Source organism: Rhinatrema bivittatum, chromosome 17 (genome assembly GCF_901001135.1).
Source record: "Rhinatrema bivittatum chromosome 17, aRhiBiv1.1, whole genome shotgun sequence".
Taxonomy (NCBI): Eukaryota; Metazoa; Chordata; class Amphibia; order Gymnophiona; family Rhinatrematidae; genus Rhinatrema; species Rhinatrema bivittatum.
This window is the reverse complement of record NC_042631.1, coordinates 19,334,047-19,347,586: the sequence shown is the minus strand read 5'-3', so window position 1 is coordinate 19,347,586 and position 13,540 is coordinate 19,334,047. Positions and strand designations below refer to the sequence as shown.

The window sequence follows — 13,540 nt, the reverse complement described above, 5'->3', positions numbered from 1 at the left end:
GCATTCCCACACACTTGCAATCAACTGATATTGCAGGTCTTGCAGAATTTTGTTTAAACCCTTGTTATCAATGTTTGCAATCAGGCTTACATTCTTCCAAGGGTGGGGGAAGCATTGTTTCCAAAACAGCTTGGTTTTTGTGCAGTGTTTATATTTTTTTTTTTTGAACAGCGCACGCAGAAATCCTTTAACTCTGCTCCTAGGGTCATCACAGTTCCTAACCCTAAGTGCGTTGGAAGCCCAGGTTCAATCTTCTGTATGCCTTTGAGAAGCAGTTTATCTTAGCAGTGGAAGTAAGGTTGTTCTCAGTTGATTCTCTCTGAAAACCAGTTCTTAAAGCAGTCCAGCATGACCAAGCTCTGGCATAGCAACATGCCTACCTCCCCTCCCCCTCTTTTATTTATTTATTTATTTTTTACAGCCCCTGGTTATGTGACACTTTTACGTTAGCCACAAAGTGCATAGACAAGGTGGTAAAAAGTCCCAAAGAAAGTGCATTCTTCATGAAAATCCCTGCAAAACTTTTTTTTATTTGAAAAAGATATTTAAAATTCACAATACCAAAAAATTCATTTGAAAATAAACACCCATATAAGATTCGCAGAAATGGGGCCTGATCAAAAAAGAAATCCCACGGTTAGCAAAAAGATGATGCAGCACGGCACAGTTACCAAAGCCCTTTTACTTCCCTGATGCTTTCGAATTCGTGTTCGGATCTCAAGGATGAGATGAGATCTCGGAAGCCGCCCGGGGTCCCAGCGTCGGCCTGACATGTCAGCGTGCTGCCTGCCACAGGGGGGATTTTCACAGCTAACAAATGTCGTGGGAAAGGGCCTCTCTGGCACACTATTCTGTTAAACACATCCTTGCATTTTGTGAGCTACTTTCTGATATCGGAATCCACTTTTTCTTATCTTTTTATTTCTCGTGTGGGTCTTTTTTTTTTTTTTTTTTGTGATTCTATCCTAAAGGAGATAAGTGAACCAGGTGGAGGATTAAAGCATGAGACTGGCAAATACGTTTCATAATGTTTTACCGATGTCTCACCGGTTTCCCCATCGGTGACATGCAAATGACTGAAGCACATCGGTACACACACAGCAGATGAGTTCCACATTCTGTAACCAAACGCAGGTTTTCTGAATGGACTACATCAAGGCAGTGGGTTTTGTAGCACGCTGCAATTTTTAAATGCACATGAATTGTAAAAACAAAATAAAAGTGCATGCCCTGTTACAATATTCACTTATTTCCCCACTGCGCTCTGGAGCCAGTGGAGTGGCATGCAGTAAAATACCACAGTGCTTCTACAGGCCCTATCATCATAAGAGAGGGATATTAAAGGGGAGACTGAGGAGGTATAACATGCATAGAGTTAGCAGTCTATTCTTTATAAAGTAGTATATTTTTAAATCGTACTGCAACACAATAATGCTATCAACTTTGAGGATCATAATCCCCGTTATATGAAAGAAGCTTTGGCAGTAAGAGTGGTGATTTTGTTATATGTGTGTGTTAAAATGAGGGATCACAGAGAGGTGGACTATGACAGCAGAGGACTGTAAGGCCCATCTAGTCATGCACTGAGCTTTCCTGTCCTAGTCGATCCTGCATCTTGCATTAGCTGCATGTGAGTTAACGGTGCAGAAACTCATCTCGCGTGAAGGGATTCCATATACTATATCTTGGCATCCTCATTAGTTTGGAAACACAGGTACGCCTGAGGGATGACTCTTATTTTTGCTACACATGCCTGTTTCATAATGCTCCATACTACCTCTGATCTAAATGTGCAGTAGTAATCTCAGCCTGCTTTATTTCAAAGCTGCCTAACCTTTCTTTCTCTTTCTCTCTGCTCATCTTAACGTATCTTCCATAGTGTTTGTCCTTCCCTCTTATCATCTGCTGTGTTTTTTTTAACAAACCTGCTGACACTAGGCTATAGGGCCTCCAGAAGTAGATAAATCTGCTCTGCTACCTCTTCCTGATACTTCTGCTAACCCTCGCTTTGCTAAGCCTAAGGATCCAACACCCAGTCCTCCACCAGACCAGAAAAATCAGGTAAGGATTTATGTGTTTGACCATTTTGTTTCTATTTCTTTTTTTTTTTTTGTAAAATTTAAATGATAATTTTGCTTATTGCTGCAGTAACAAAGTCATTAATTGAAACTATAATTTTCAAAGCAGAGGCTGTGCATGTTCTTCTGTAGCAGAGGAAAGTAAATTACAACATGCGCTGTGCCGAAAAGCAGCACGGAACAGTGATGTGGCCCTTTAAATTATTCTGTGCAAGGTTTTTTAAATTCTGTCATTCTAGTCCCAATATTAATGATTTTGGGGTCAATTTTCAAAAAAATGCTCGGCGCCTAAATAAAGTCCTTGAAATTTCGGCATCTAAATCTAGAGACATTTTCTGTCGAACTTAATAAATTTATGCTCCTAAAACTTAAGTTGCAAATTTAGGCCTGCAATTAATTTGCCATTTTAGATTTAGGAGCCTATTGCTGAAAATCAGTTCTGTGTGCCTAACCTTTTTTTCTCCCACTCTGTCCATCCTTATAATCATTAGGGATGTGCATTTGTTGAAATTTGTGCATCCATTCGTTTCATGGCTAAATGCATATAAAACGAATGGGTGAATGTATGTACCAAACATATGGTGTGCGCCTATGTCTTATGTGCCCATATAGGCGCACACCATTTGTTGTACATTCGTCCATTTGTTATATACTCGCTTAGCTGCGAAATGAATGGACACACACATAACGAATGTACATACCTAATAACCACAAACCCTAATAAAAAATAGGCTCCTAAATTTATGATCTCAGGCAAGTCAGATCTCAAAGGAACTGAGTTAGGTATGTAAACTTTCTGAAAATTGACCCCTTTGGTTTCATAACATGTGGGTACAAAGGGATGAGGGAGAGGAAACTGTAGCATATCCTGTGAAGATGGATTGATAATGCTCTATAACTGGCAAATATATGGCTTTTGGAGAGTATGAGCTCCTTCAGTATGTTTTTTTTCTAGGAGAATTAATAGGGTTTTTCAATATACAGTAAAATCTCCATTATCTAGCCCTTTACCATCTGTTAATGGCATTTTGCAGCACCCTTGCTGGGCTGGGCAAATGACAAGAGGAGGGCGTTGGAGTAGGGAGCAGAGTGGCTGTGCTCTGCCCACTCCAGCCAAACTCCCTCCCATCCTGTTCCCTGCAAGAGAACAGAATGGGGTGGGAAAATGATAGGAAGGGAGGGGCTGGATTAAGAAGCAGCTTAGTGTGCTCTATCCCTTTAAACCTCATTCCCTTTCTTCCAGTTTCCTGCAAGCTGCTGCCTGGGAGAGAAGGGGCTGGAGTAGGAAAGAGAGGGCTCTCAGATACATTTGAGGGCTCAGCATCTGCTATTCCCCATTGCAGGATAATGGAGCTTTTACTGTAAAAGACTTCACCCTGTTATCTGCCGTTTACCTGCATTTGCTGCACGGTGACAAGAGAGACTTTTTTTTTTTTTTTTTGTATTAATTTTGATCTGGAGTATATATTTTTTTTTCCGCAGTTTGAGGCCATAGATAGGATCCAGCCCAAAATCAGGGAAACCAAGCAGTCTGTGAATGTCCCGGACTGCCTGACCAGGAGAGCAAGAGCTAGAGAGAAAACAGACAGGCAGCTGAGCCATGGGGAAAACACAGAGACTCTAGGCACCACTTGCCTTGCTGTCCTGGCAGTTTCCGGCATTCTCAAACGCCTCCAGCACGTGGAGGACAGGATTCAACAGGTGATGAGCTATTTCTGTTCTGCTCTGCCCGCTGTTAATACTTGCCTTCCTGTTAATTCTCTCTTGGACTCTTAGCTCTGATTGTGCTCTTTAGCAGGCCGATACGATATCGACGCGTGTAAAACGGGTGCTCTTGATTGAGTGCCCGTTCTCCTAGTGCGCGCTGATCCACCTCTCCCGGGCGCCTGATTTAATATTTAAATGGGCTGCCGAGGTAAAAAGGAGGTGCATGGGGAAACTGTGCGTCCCTAGTGCCTCCTCAGCATGGGGCACCCAGGAGAGGTGGCTGTCAGTGTGGGTTAGGAAAACAGATGCTCAATTTTACGAGCAATCCATTTTTTTTCCTAACTTGTGCACAGTCACGGATTAGGAAAATGGAAGCTCGTTAATTGAGCGTCCTTTTTTTTTCCTAACCTGACCGCTGACGACGTTTAAAAAAAAAAAAAAAAAGTTTTTTCCCCTTACTCCTTTTCTTGGTTCCTCCGATTTAATATTGCCATGCTATTAAGTCAGAGGAAATACAGAAAAGCAGTATTTTCTGCTTTTCTATTAACTTTAGGGGCGCCTCTAGAATTAACGCCTGCTCCAGGGCAGGGGTTAATTTTTGAGAGTAAAAATTTGCATAGCGTGCGCACTTTTTTTTTTTTTTTTTTTGCAGAGTGGGTAATAGCCTTATCAACACAAATTTACACGTGGTGAGCGTTATTAGCTATACGCTGGCTTATTGCATAAGGGATTTTGGACACGTGTCCCAGTGCATGTAAAGCTGTGCGCTCAGCTGAGAGCACTATATTGTATCGGCCTGAAGGAGCCAGAGAAAGACTGTTAATCATTTCCTCGACTCTCTGCTTCTGTATTTTCCTGGACTCTGGCTAATTCCTGCCTGTCTCTCTCTTTCTCTCTCTCTCTCTCTCTCTCTCTCTCTTTCTCGGGCATTGCTGCAGAAGAGAGCTCAGTCTTTAGCAAACAGGGAATTCCACAGAAAGAGCATTAAGGACAAAGCAGCTCACCTGGCTGCAATGTTTGATGGTACAGATTTCCAACAGGTGATTATCGATGTTGCAGTTTGGTTAACATTAAATATTTTAAAAAGCAGAATATAAATAAAATTAAAAAAAAAATAAAAAAATAGTTTTGTGTGCCAGTTAGAACTGATTGCAATGTTCAGTCTTCGCTCTTTATCCTTAACTGGTTGCTAATGGGCTGCTTGCTGTAAGAAAATAACTCTTAACTGTATATATTGTAAGCATGCATTGTGTATGGGCAAAATATTACCCGGGTTTTACCATCTCTTTAAATGTGATGTAATTATTTCAAGACTGTTATCCATGGAGCAGTGATGGTAACATTTGTTGTGCAGATGTTAGCTGATGTGTATTTTCCTGTGGTTTTACATTTTTCTTTTGTGTTTCGCTTCATGGCAAAAGGTAAACTGGCGTGTAATTTGGTCATCCCTAAAGATTAAGGGGTAGATTTTCAAACGTGCGCGCGCATGTTATAAAATCCGGTGGCGTGCGCAAGGGGGGGGAATGACTTTTTTTTTTTGCGATTTCCGTGTGGCGACTCATTCGGCCTTCCCCAGTTCCCTCCCAGTCCGCTAATGCGTCGCCACACGGAAATAGCAAGTGTCATCTCCCCCCTCCCCCTCCCTACGCACGCCGCCCGCCCATACGTGCACGGCCCAATTAAGGAGCGGGACTGGGAGGGAATTTCCCTACCCCCTCCTACCTAAATTCCCTCCCTCTTCCCCCTCTCCTCCCCACCCCCCTCAAACCGTACCTTTTTGGGGGAGGGGGGGTTTCTTTGTTTTACGACTTATTTCACCTCGGCGCCTGAAGTAAGTGGCGTGCGCCAGTCGGCACGTCTTCGGGACAGTGATGAATGGCGCAGTCCCAGCCCGGCCCAGCACTAATGCGCCTACCGGCAGCCGTGCGCGTGGGTCTTTTAAAATCTACCCGTAAGGATTTGGAATGTGCTCTTTCTTACAGCGTCTTGTAGAAATAACCACACAGTAGGGAGAAAAACAGATTTTGAGCAGATGGCGGGTTAATAGCAGCAATAATTAGTTCTGCCCAGATGCTATCAACTTTTCCAAAGGTATTTACAGCTTAAATAGTTCATGGTACCTAGGTGTGCATTGCGGTAGAAGAAGTCTTCTAAGATTCATTGGATTTGGATTCGGCTTCGGTGATAAGTGATGCTCCAGAAGAATTTGTGAGAGGAAAAGAAAATTGTTTAACATTTTTTTTTCCAAAGATAATCAGTCATGAAACATCACGCCGGCATAAATAAGCTAGTAGACTCAACCCTATGACAAATTAATGTATTTTAAATGATGATATATTCTAGGTGCAAACAGTATGGCCAGTGAACTATTTGAGGAATTTCTGGTATTAATGAATTAAGAACCAATTGTCCATCAAATATCTGTGGAAAAATGAATGACTCCGATACTGAAAGCGCATTCAGCACACCGGATAAGTAGGACTTATCCTGCTATCTGTTAGCCGGCTTGAAAGTGGGTGTGCACTGTGCAGTGGGCATAACCATGCCGTTGAATATCCCTTGTAACTTAGCTGGATAAGTCATATCCAGCTAAGTTACTTAAACAGCCATCTTTCAATCTTGGGCCCAATGTGTTTTGCGTAATAGAGGAATAAATTGTGAGAGATGGGATTTTTCTTTTTTTTTGCTTAGAAATGTGTATAGTAAAACAGGAATTCATCAAGCACTCTATTTTAAAGGCATTATTTTCATTTTTATTTTCTGTTGAAAATCATGTGTATTTGATCTTTCTCTCTCTGCTTGCATTGGTTTTGTAGCTATAGTCAGTAACTAGTACTAATGGTTATTGAACTTTTGTTTGTATTTTTGGTGTATTATTATGAATGATGTATTACTTTTATGATGTATTGCTATTTGATGTGTTTTGTAAACTGTGGGATAGAAATATAATATTTTTAGACCATGGGAAATTTGTTTTGAAAACAGATCTCTGATATTAAAATTACCCAGAAAATTAGTAACACTGATAAGGCAAAAGAAAGTAGCTTTTCCACTCAGTGAATAAGTAATATCAGAGAAAGACATGCCATATATTATTTACTATAGTGGAACATTCAAAGTCTCTTGGTAACTGGTAGGATTATTGAAAAATATTTTCAGGTTTCTTCAAACAAAACACTGTTGTTTCAGTCTTCCCAATTGTTTAGAGCTAGCCTTGCGTGGCGAGGGCTGCCAAAGGCAGCCTCTGTCACCTTAAACAACGTTGGCCCTTTCCATCCTGAGAGGGACCAGAAAGGAACTTTAAAAAAAAAATAATTGTTTTTAATGGGTGTATGATCTACTGACTAGCCTGACATACCAGAAGAGAAGCTAGAACAGGTCAGTACATCCTGAATAATCCAAAAAGGAGGGGGAGCCATATACCTGGTAAGGGGAGGGTTTAGGGGGGTAAGTGGCACTTACCCCTCTCCCCCCTCCCCCCCCCCCAAAGAAAAGTGGAGGGCAGGAAATCTCTCTCGCTTCAGGAATTAGATCTGCTTTATGGGATCTACCAGCTACGTGTGAGCCAGATTGGCCAGTGCTAGAGACAGGATGCTGGGCTCGACGCACCTTGGTCTGACTCAGCATAGCAATTCTTATTTTCACTTGGACCCATCTGGCCTACCCCCACATCGTTTTTGCACTGACCTGATGAACTATAAAACTAGTTGATCGTGTATCACGTTGGTGCCAGTTAAAATATTATCTGCAACTTGTTTACTGGCATTCCATTTTTATGTATTTAAATAGCATAACGTAGCGTTTGCATGACTTTATTCAGGTAAGGGGAATAGTTTTAAGAGACTATATAATGTCACTGGGAGCCAACTGTAATTGAGTTGACCACCAAGGTGCATTTGAGTTGATTTGAATTTTAAGGCTTTTTTTTTTTTTTTTTTGCATGATCCTGCAGTTATTTCATTTTAACACATTACTGCATACCTATCCTTGGCTAATATCTACTATACCTTCTGCCCTACACAGAATAAGCTACCTCCCCCAGGCCTATCCCATTTTCAGCCTAAAACTCCTCCTTATGCTCTTCCTTCTCCGTCTCATGATTCAGCTGCTTCTTCATCTTCATCGCCTGCGGACTCTGTTCCCTCTTCTGGTCATTCTGGAAAGGTATTGTATTACAATCGAGCATGTGTGTGGGTCCAGCTTATGCATGCTCTTAATATGTTGCTAGACAAGGCAAGTAGAAAGAGCTTGGTTTGCATCCGTGGAGAAGGGGGTTATCTGAACCTGGAATAAGATTTATGAGATGTTAAAAGAATGTCGATTCTAAACGCGAGTGAAGACGAAGACATGGAAGAAAAAATATTTCTGATGAAAAGGCAAACAGTTTATTACGTGTAAGGCACAGTTTCCCTTCAGGGACCAATGCTGCCTACTGCTACATTTGTTTAACAAATGTGCACATTTCTTCATTCTGGGTGCCTATTTGTTATCAATAGAAAAGAAAATAGAGGAACTAAGAATGCTTTACAAGGTGATTGGAGACTTTTTCGACACTTGTATTTGCCTGCATGCATAATCCAGTTCTTCCGCTTTAGTGAATTCTCCCTATGCAGTTGGTCACTGGCAGAGATGTAGCACCCAGTTCGGGGCACAGCTGCCTGCTTTCCCCCAGAATGGGGTGTCTTCTAATGTAAAAAGTGTTGCATAACTTTTATTTAATTATAGCCAATGCTTTCTCTTCCCTAATGCACGTAACGCTCTAGGTGAACTGCAGTCAATTAAAATGCCTTAAATTTACATCAACCTGCCAACCAAAATAGATTATTTGAAACAGACATACCTTTTTTGTTAGTCTTATCATAAAAATATCATTTGATTGCAGACTTGCTGCACATTTGAATGTTGTGGTGCATGCGTGGCACTGCTTGCTTTGAAAGCTGCGGTTGTCCCATTGTTGGTAAATACTTATCAATTTTTGGTTTGTTTTTTTGTCAGTTGAAAAGGCAGCATGACTTAAAAATATGAACTTGGCTAAAGATGTACTGCACCTGACCACTAAGAAATACTTCTATTGGTGGGGTACAGTAATGTAAGAGACCACAAGATCGAAGCGTGTTGAGCTGTCTTCAGAGTGTCAAGAGGAACTTATTTCCTGGCATTTATCTAAAGCGCGTCTTTCACTGGATGAGTTCCCTGGCTCTGACGATAATGATGGATATAATGTGAATGAAGGAAGCTGGTGGGATAAAGCTTATCCCTCTTTATTGTAACAGCACTTCTTTAATTACAGGACTTCTAGTTGCTCTTTCACCAAAGACTTCAACAGAATCTAAACTTCTCACTTTGGGGGGAGGAGGAACCAAAGCTATATAAAACTGTGCATGTGCCAAAACAGGCTTCAGAATAGAGAGGTCAATATTGAAAGGCTCCGTGCAGGTAACGTGCTTTGAACTCCCACGCACAACCCGATGTTCGAATATTATTCTCACCAACCACATAAATTTTGTGAAAGCACCACATGTGGCGAGCAAAACGTATCCAGACAAAAAGGGTCATCAGTGGAGGTGTTCCGGGGCGGAGCCGAACTTTAGCCAATGAGCGCACAAATTGCACGCGCTCCAGCTACTTTACCCTGCATGCTTCACATCTACTAGTTTGTGGGCTCCCTGCATTCCCCCAAATTCCAAAGGCCCTGCAAGCAACTTGCTTAGTTTGAAACTTACCCCCAGAATATGTCTAATCGTCCCGTTGGTCGAACTTTTCATTCTCTCCCACCCCTCTTCTTACCCATCGGAGGAAGTGTTTTCTCTACTCCTCACCCTATCAGTATTACCTTCTTCCAGGTTCCCCTCCCTCCCCATCCAGCCTGCTTTTCAGTGGTGCCTCCCCCCATTAATGGTAACTTTTCTGCTCTTCTCTTCACTCAGTTAGTGGTACCTTCTTCCTCCTCACCATGTCAATGGTGCCTTCCAACTTCATCTCACCAAGGTTCTATCCTTGCTTTCCCCCTCACATCAGCAGGGGGTACCTTCCCTTCGTCACACCCTGTCATTGGTATTTTTCCTCCCCTTTTCACCCTGTCAGTAGTGTGCTTCCCGCTCCATCAGTGCCTTCTTGTCCCCCCTTGCCTCATAAGTGATGTTCTGCCCCCTTCCCCGACCAGTGTATGTTCTTCTCAGTGCATCAGTGAAACCTTCCCCTTCTCTCCTCATCCCGTCAGTGGTACCATCCTACCTACTCCCTCACTCCACACCCTCCATGTCTTTGTTCTTCCCCCCCCCTTACTTCCTGTGACATTCTCCTTCTTCTCTGAGCCCATCCATACCTCCAAGTTCCCCAGTATCTTTTTCCCACTCTCTTCCTGGGCCTTTCTCCTCTTCTACTCCGTGACCCTCTCTTTTCTTTTCTGTTTCTCAGTCTTCCTACCATTGCCCCTCTCCTCCCTCTCCTTTACACCTCTTTGTCTTCTTTTTTTCTTCACTTTGTGCTCTTCTGCTTCTCTCCTCTCCTCATGCCCTTCTAGCCTTCTCTCCTCCTCCTATTCAGAGCTGTGAAAAAATTAACGCACAGGAGCAAATCTAAGCCAGATATCCCTTGTATCAGCTTGAATACAGTCTTTGCAAAAGAACAGCAAAAAAGTCACGGGCAATGGTAACATGGAATAGACTTAGTTTTTGGGTACTTGCCAGGTTCTTATGGCCTGGATTGGCCACTGTTGGAAACAGGATGCTGGGCTTGATGGACCCTTGGTCTGACCCAGTATGGCATGTTCTTAGGTGTATTTAGCTGTTTCTGCAGGTCAGTTTTGCAGCACAGAGGCAATTAGGGTTGTTAAGATATATAGTCTCAAACACCTATGGAGGCCTGCAGCCCACCTCAAGAGACCCTACTGGCAGCTGCACTTTAATTATTAGAGCTGTGATGGATTGTACCAGGTAGACTGAATTGTAGTACAGACATAGAAATCTGCTTGTTTCTAATGGCCAGGACTGGATGCAATTTAAGATTCTAGACTTATTCTTAGTGGTGGTTGGTTTTGCACACAGAACCTTTCACATTCTGCAGAATAGTTTTCTAGAGAAGCATATGTAACAATAAATTGTGAGTCTATTCAGAACACTTTTTTTTGCCGGTGTTTATGGTGTTCATTTCCTGGCACGTTGCAATTTGTGTAGCCCATCCTGAGTAATGATTTGGTGGGTTTTGCCTTTTTGTTCTTTTGTGTGTGTGTCCCTTCCTCTGCTTTTACTTCCTGGATGGCTGTACAAGCCCTGGTTGGCCCAAAAGCTGCTTATGGTGGTGGTGGGTGGGAGGGGTGCGTTGGAGGCTCGGCAGTCCTAGCCATCCTCTGTCCTTCATGCCTGAGTGGCATCACTTACACGATGCACCATGGCTTGACCTGTTGCCAACAGATAGCAGAACCAGGTCCCAGGGTGGCATCACTAGGCTAATTTTGAACGCCTCCTTATCCAAGGAGAAGCCTAGCAGTGGGACCCAGGATTCGAATCCTGCTTTTCCCACAGATGCTCTTTGAAATACTGCTCAATTCCTTTCACCCTTCACTGCCTCAGTTACAAATTAGATTGTACATCCTCTTGGGCAGGGGAATAACTACAGCAATTAAATGATAGCTTGTCTTGAGCTTGATTTTTGGAAAAAGCCAAGTAATTAAATCGAAAATCCAAATTGCTGAAAATCATATATTCAAAAACCTGCAGAGCAAGTAACTTTCTCCAGATAATTTTATCTGTGTATTCAGCAGTACATGCGTGCATATGGGTGATCTTGCCATACTCATGTTGATATCAAGACTTGAAGTCTCTTGGGAGGACGATTTTTAAAACTTCCCACACTCCCTATGGATAAATATATGCTTTTGTGGGAGGCAGGGTTAGGATGAGAAATGCAAAGGTTTGCATATTCAACTCACCTTGTTTTGGAGCGAAAGAAAATATCCTCAGGGGGAAAAACTGGTGGAAAACTTTGCCAGGTGCTTTTTAAATTGTTTTTTCCCTAAGCAATTTTCAAAGGGAAAGTACATATATTCTTTTTTTTCCTTCTAAGAACTGGTGTAAGTTTGCTAATAAAACTATGGGCAGATTATGCACCACTGTGGGCAGTTTTGATAACTGCCCCTCCCCCTTCTTTATGGGCAGTGTGACGCTCGACTCTCATCATGCACCTGAGATGGGAGAGCCGACATGAAGACAGGACCTGCAGTGCGAGAGAGCGCACACAGAAAAAACAAAAACAAACAAACCCCATGCTTAATTGTGGTTCACCATTAATGTATTGTGCTGCAGGCACCCGAAGCCTGAGGGATTGGGAGGGACCGAAAATGACAGCGGGCACCACACCTGCACACTTCGACACAGAAACCGCCCCACTGGAACCTTTTGAAACAGGTCCATTTGTCACCTGAAAACGTGCGGAGCCTCTGCTAACTTATAAAACAGCAGAGCTGAAAGGGAGGGGGACCGGGATTTCTTGTCTGCAGGCTGACAAACTGGAAATGTCAAAAGGCCCCAGAAGAGGCTGAGCCTGCGGGGTCCTCATTTCAGTGCTTCCTGACTATAATCGCTTCATGGTTGGCTGCCTAAAGTTTCACCCCGTACCGCTAGTCCACCAATCCAAACTCCTGCAAATTTACCATCTTTCATTTATTTATTTATTTTTGAAGTGCTTTTTAATCACGATGAGGCGCTCGTTGGGGCTAATTTTCAAAAGGATTCATATATGTAAATGCACTTTACCTATGTACGTGAGCTTTTGAAAATTTGCTACAGTATATGCCCACACTAAGTGCACTTAACTTGGGTGAATGACTTTTGAAAAATTGCTACTGTTACTTCTGTTTCGATGTATGAAATACTGCGCCAGTGGCAATTCATGGATGATGCGTGGAATTTTTTTTTAATTTTATGGTTGTAAATCGCCTTGAACATACTTTGGAAAAGCGTGTGATAAATTGAAGTAATAATAAAATATAATATTAACTGAGGACAAGCGTCCGTCAACCTCCTGACGTGCAGTTGGCTGAAGTATGTTGTTAGCCTACAACAAAGGTGCAACCTTTCGCTTTACCCGAAACGAAACCGAAATGATCAGATAGTAGTAATTTAATTTTTGTTTCATTGTAGTGTTTTGACCAATAATCTCCAATGGACAGGGCATTTGCTGTAACTTCATGGTCTTTGTGGGCTCATTTTTGCCTCCTAGCAGGGGTTATTAAGCTGCCAGTAGATGTCCTGTCAATCAGGGATTATTGCTTATTCATTTAGGTGAGTAGAATAAACAGCCCAGAATAATGTGATAGCTGCTGATACTCAGGAAGATAAGTGCTGCCTTCCCAAAGGTTAACAAAATGACATTTACATCAATTAAGTACTAAATTGAGAGAAGCACATAAAAGTGGTGATCATTTTTGCTAATGTTCTGCAGACACAGATGACTGGCAGTGATGAGGCAATTTATTGTATGAGGGACAGGGCATCAGGAGAGGACTGGACTGGAAGGGGCTGTAAGGAAAATGGGGTGTGAGAGATGAATACAGAGGTCGTGTTGGAGATTAAAACTGGAGACCAGACAAGGGGGGGGGGGGGTGCTGTAATATTCTTGTCACATCTCTGGCTGCTCTCTCCCCTTTGTCACCTTTCACATCCCAGATCCCTCCCTTGCTTGCTTTTAGGAATAGACCGACTCTTCCTATCTCCTTGAATTTAATTGCTATAAATTAAAAAAAAAAATAGTTCACC

At 42.4% G+C, this 13,540-nt stretch overlaps 1 protein-coding gene across 14 annotated transcripts in view; it reads left to right on the top strand.

Annotated features, from left to right (window-relative positions):
- MICAL2 (microtubule associated monooxygenase, calponin and LIM domain containing 2) overlaps positions 1-13,540 on the top strand; it is a 187,095-nt gene that overhangs the window by 94,808 nt on the left and 78,747 nt on the right. For 4 of the 14 annotated variants that reach the window (XM_029582915.1, XM_029582926.1, XM_029582925.1 and 1 more), the window contains exons 17-20: positions 1,939-2,061; positions 3,561-3,779; positions 4,724-4,825; positions 7,809-7,949. The exons of 2 other annotated variants lie outside the window; for them this stretch is intronic. In XM_029582915.1, coding sequence (XP_029438775.1) covers positions 1,939-2,061; positions 3,561-3,779; positions 4,724-4,825; positions 7,809-7,949 — 585 coding nt within the window. The remainder of the gene's footprint in view (positions 1-1,938; positions 2,062-3,560; positions 3,780-4,723; positions 4,826-7,808; positions 7,950-13,540) is intronic. 8 more of the 14 variants (XR_003853270.1, XR_003853271.1, XR_003853272.1 and 5 more) reach the window with 5 other exon arrangements.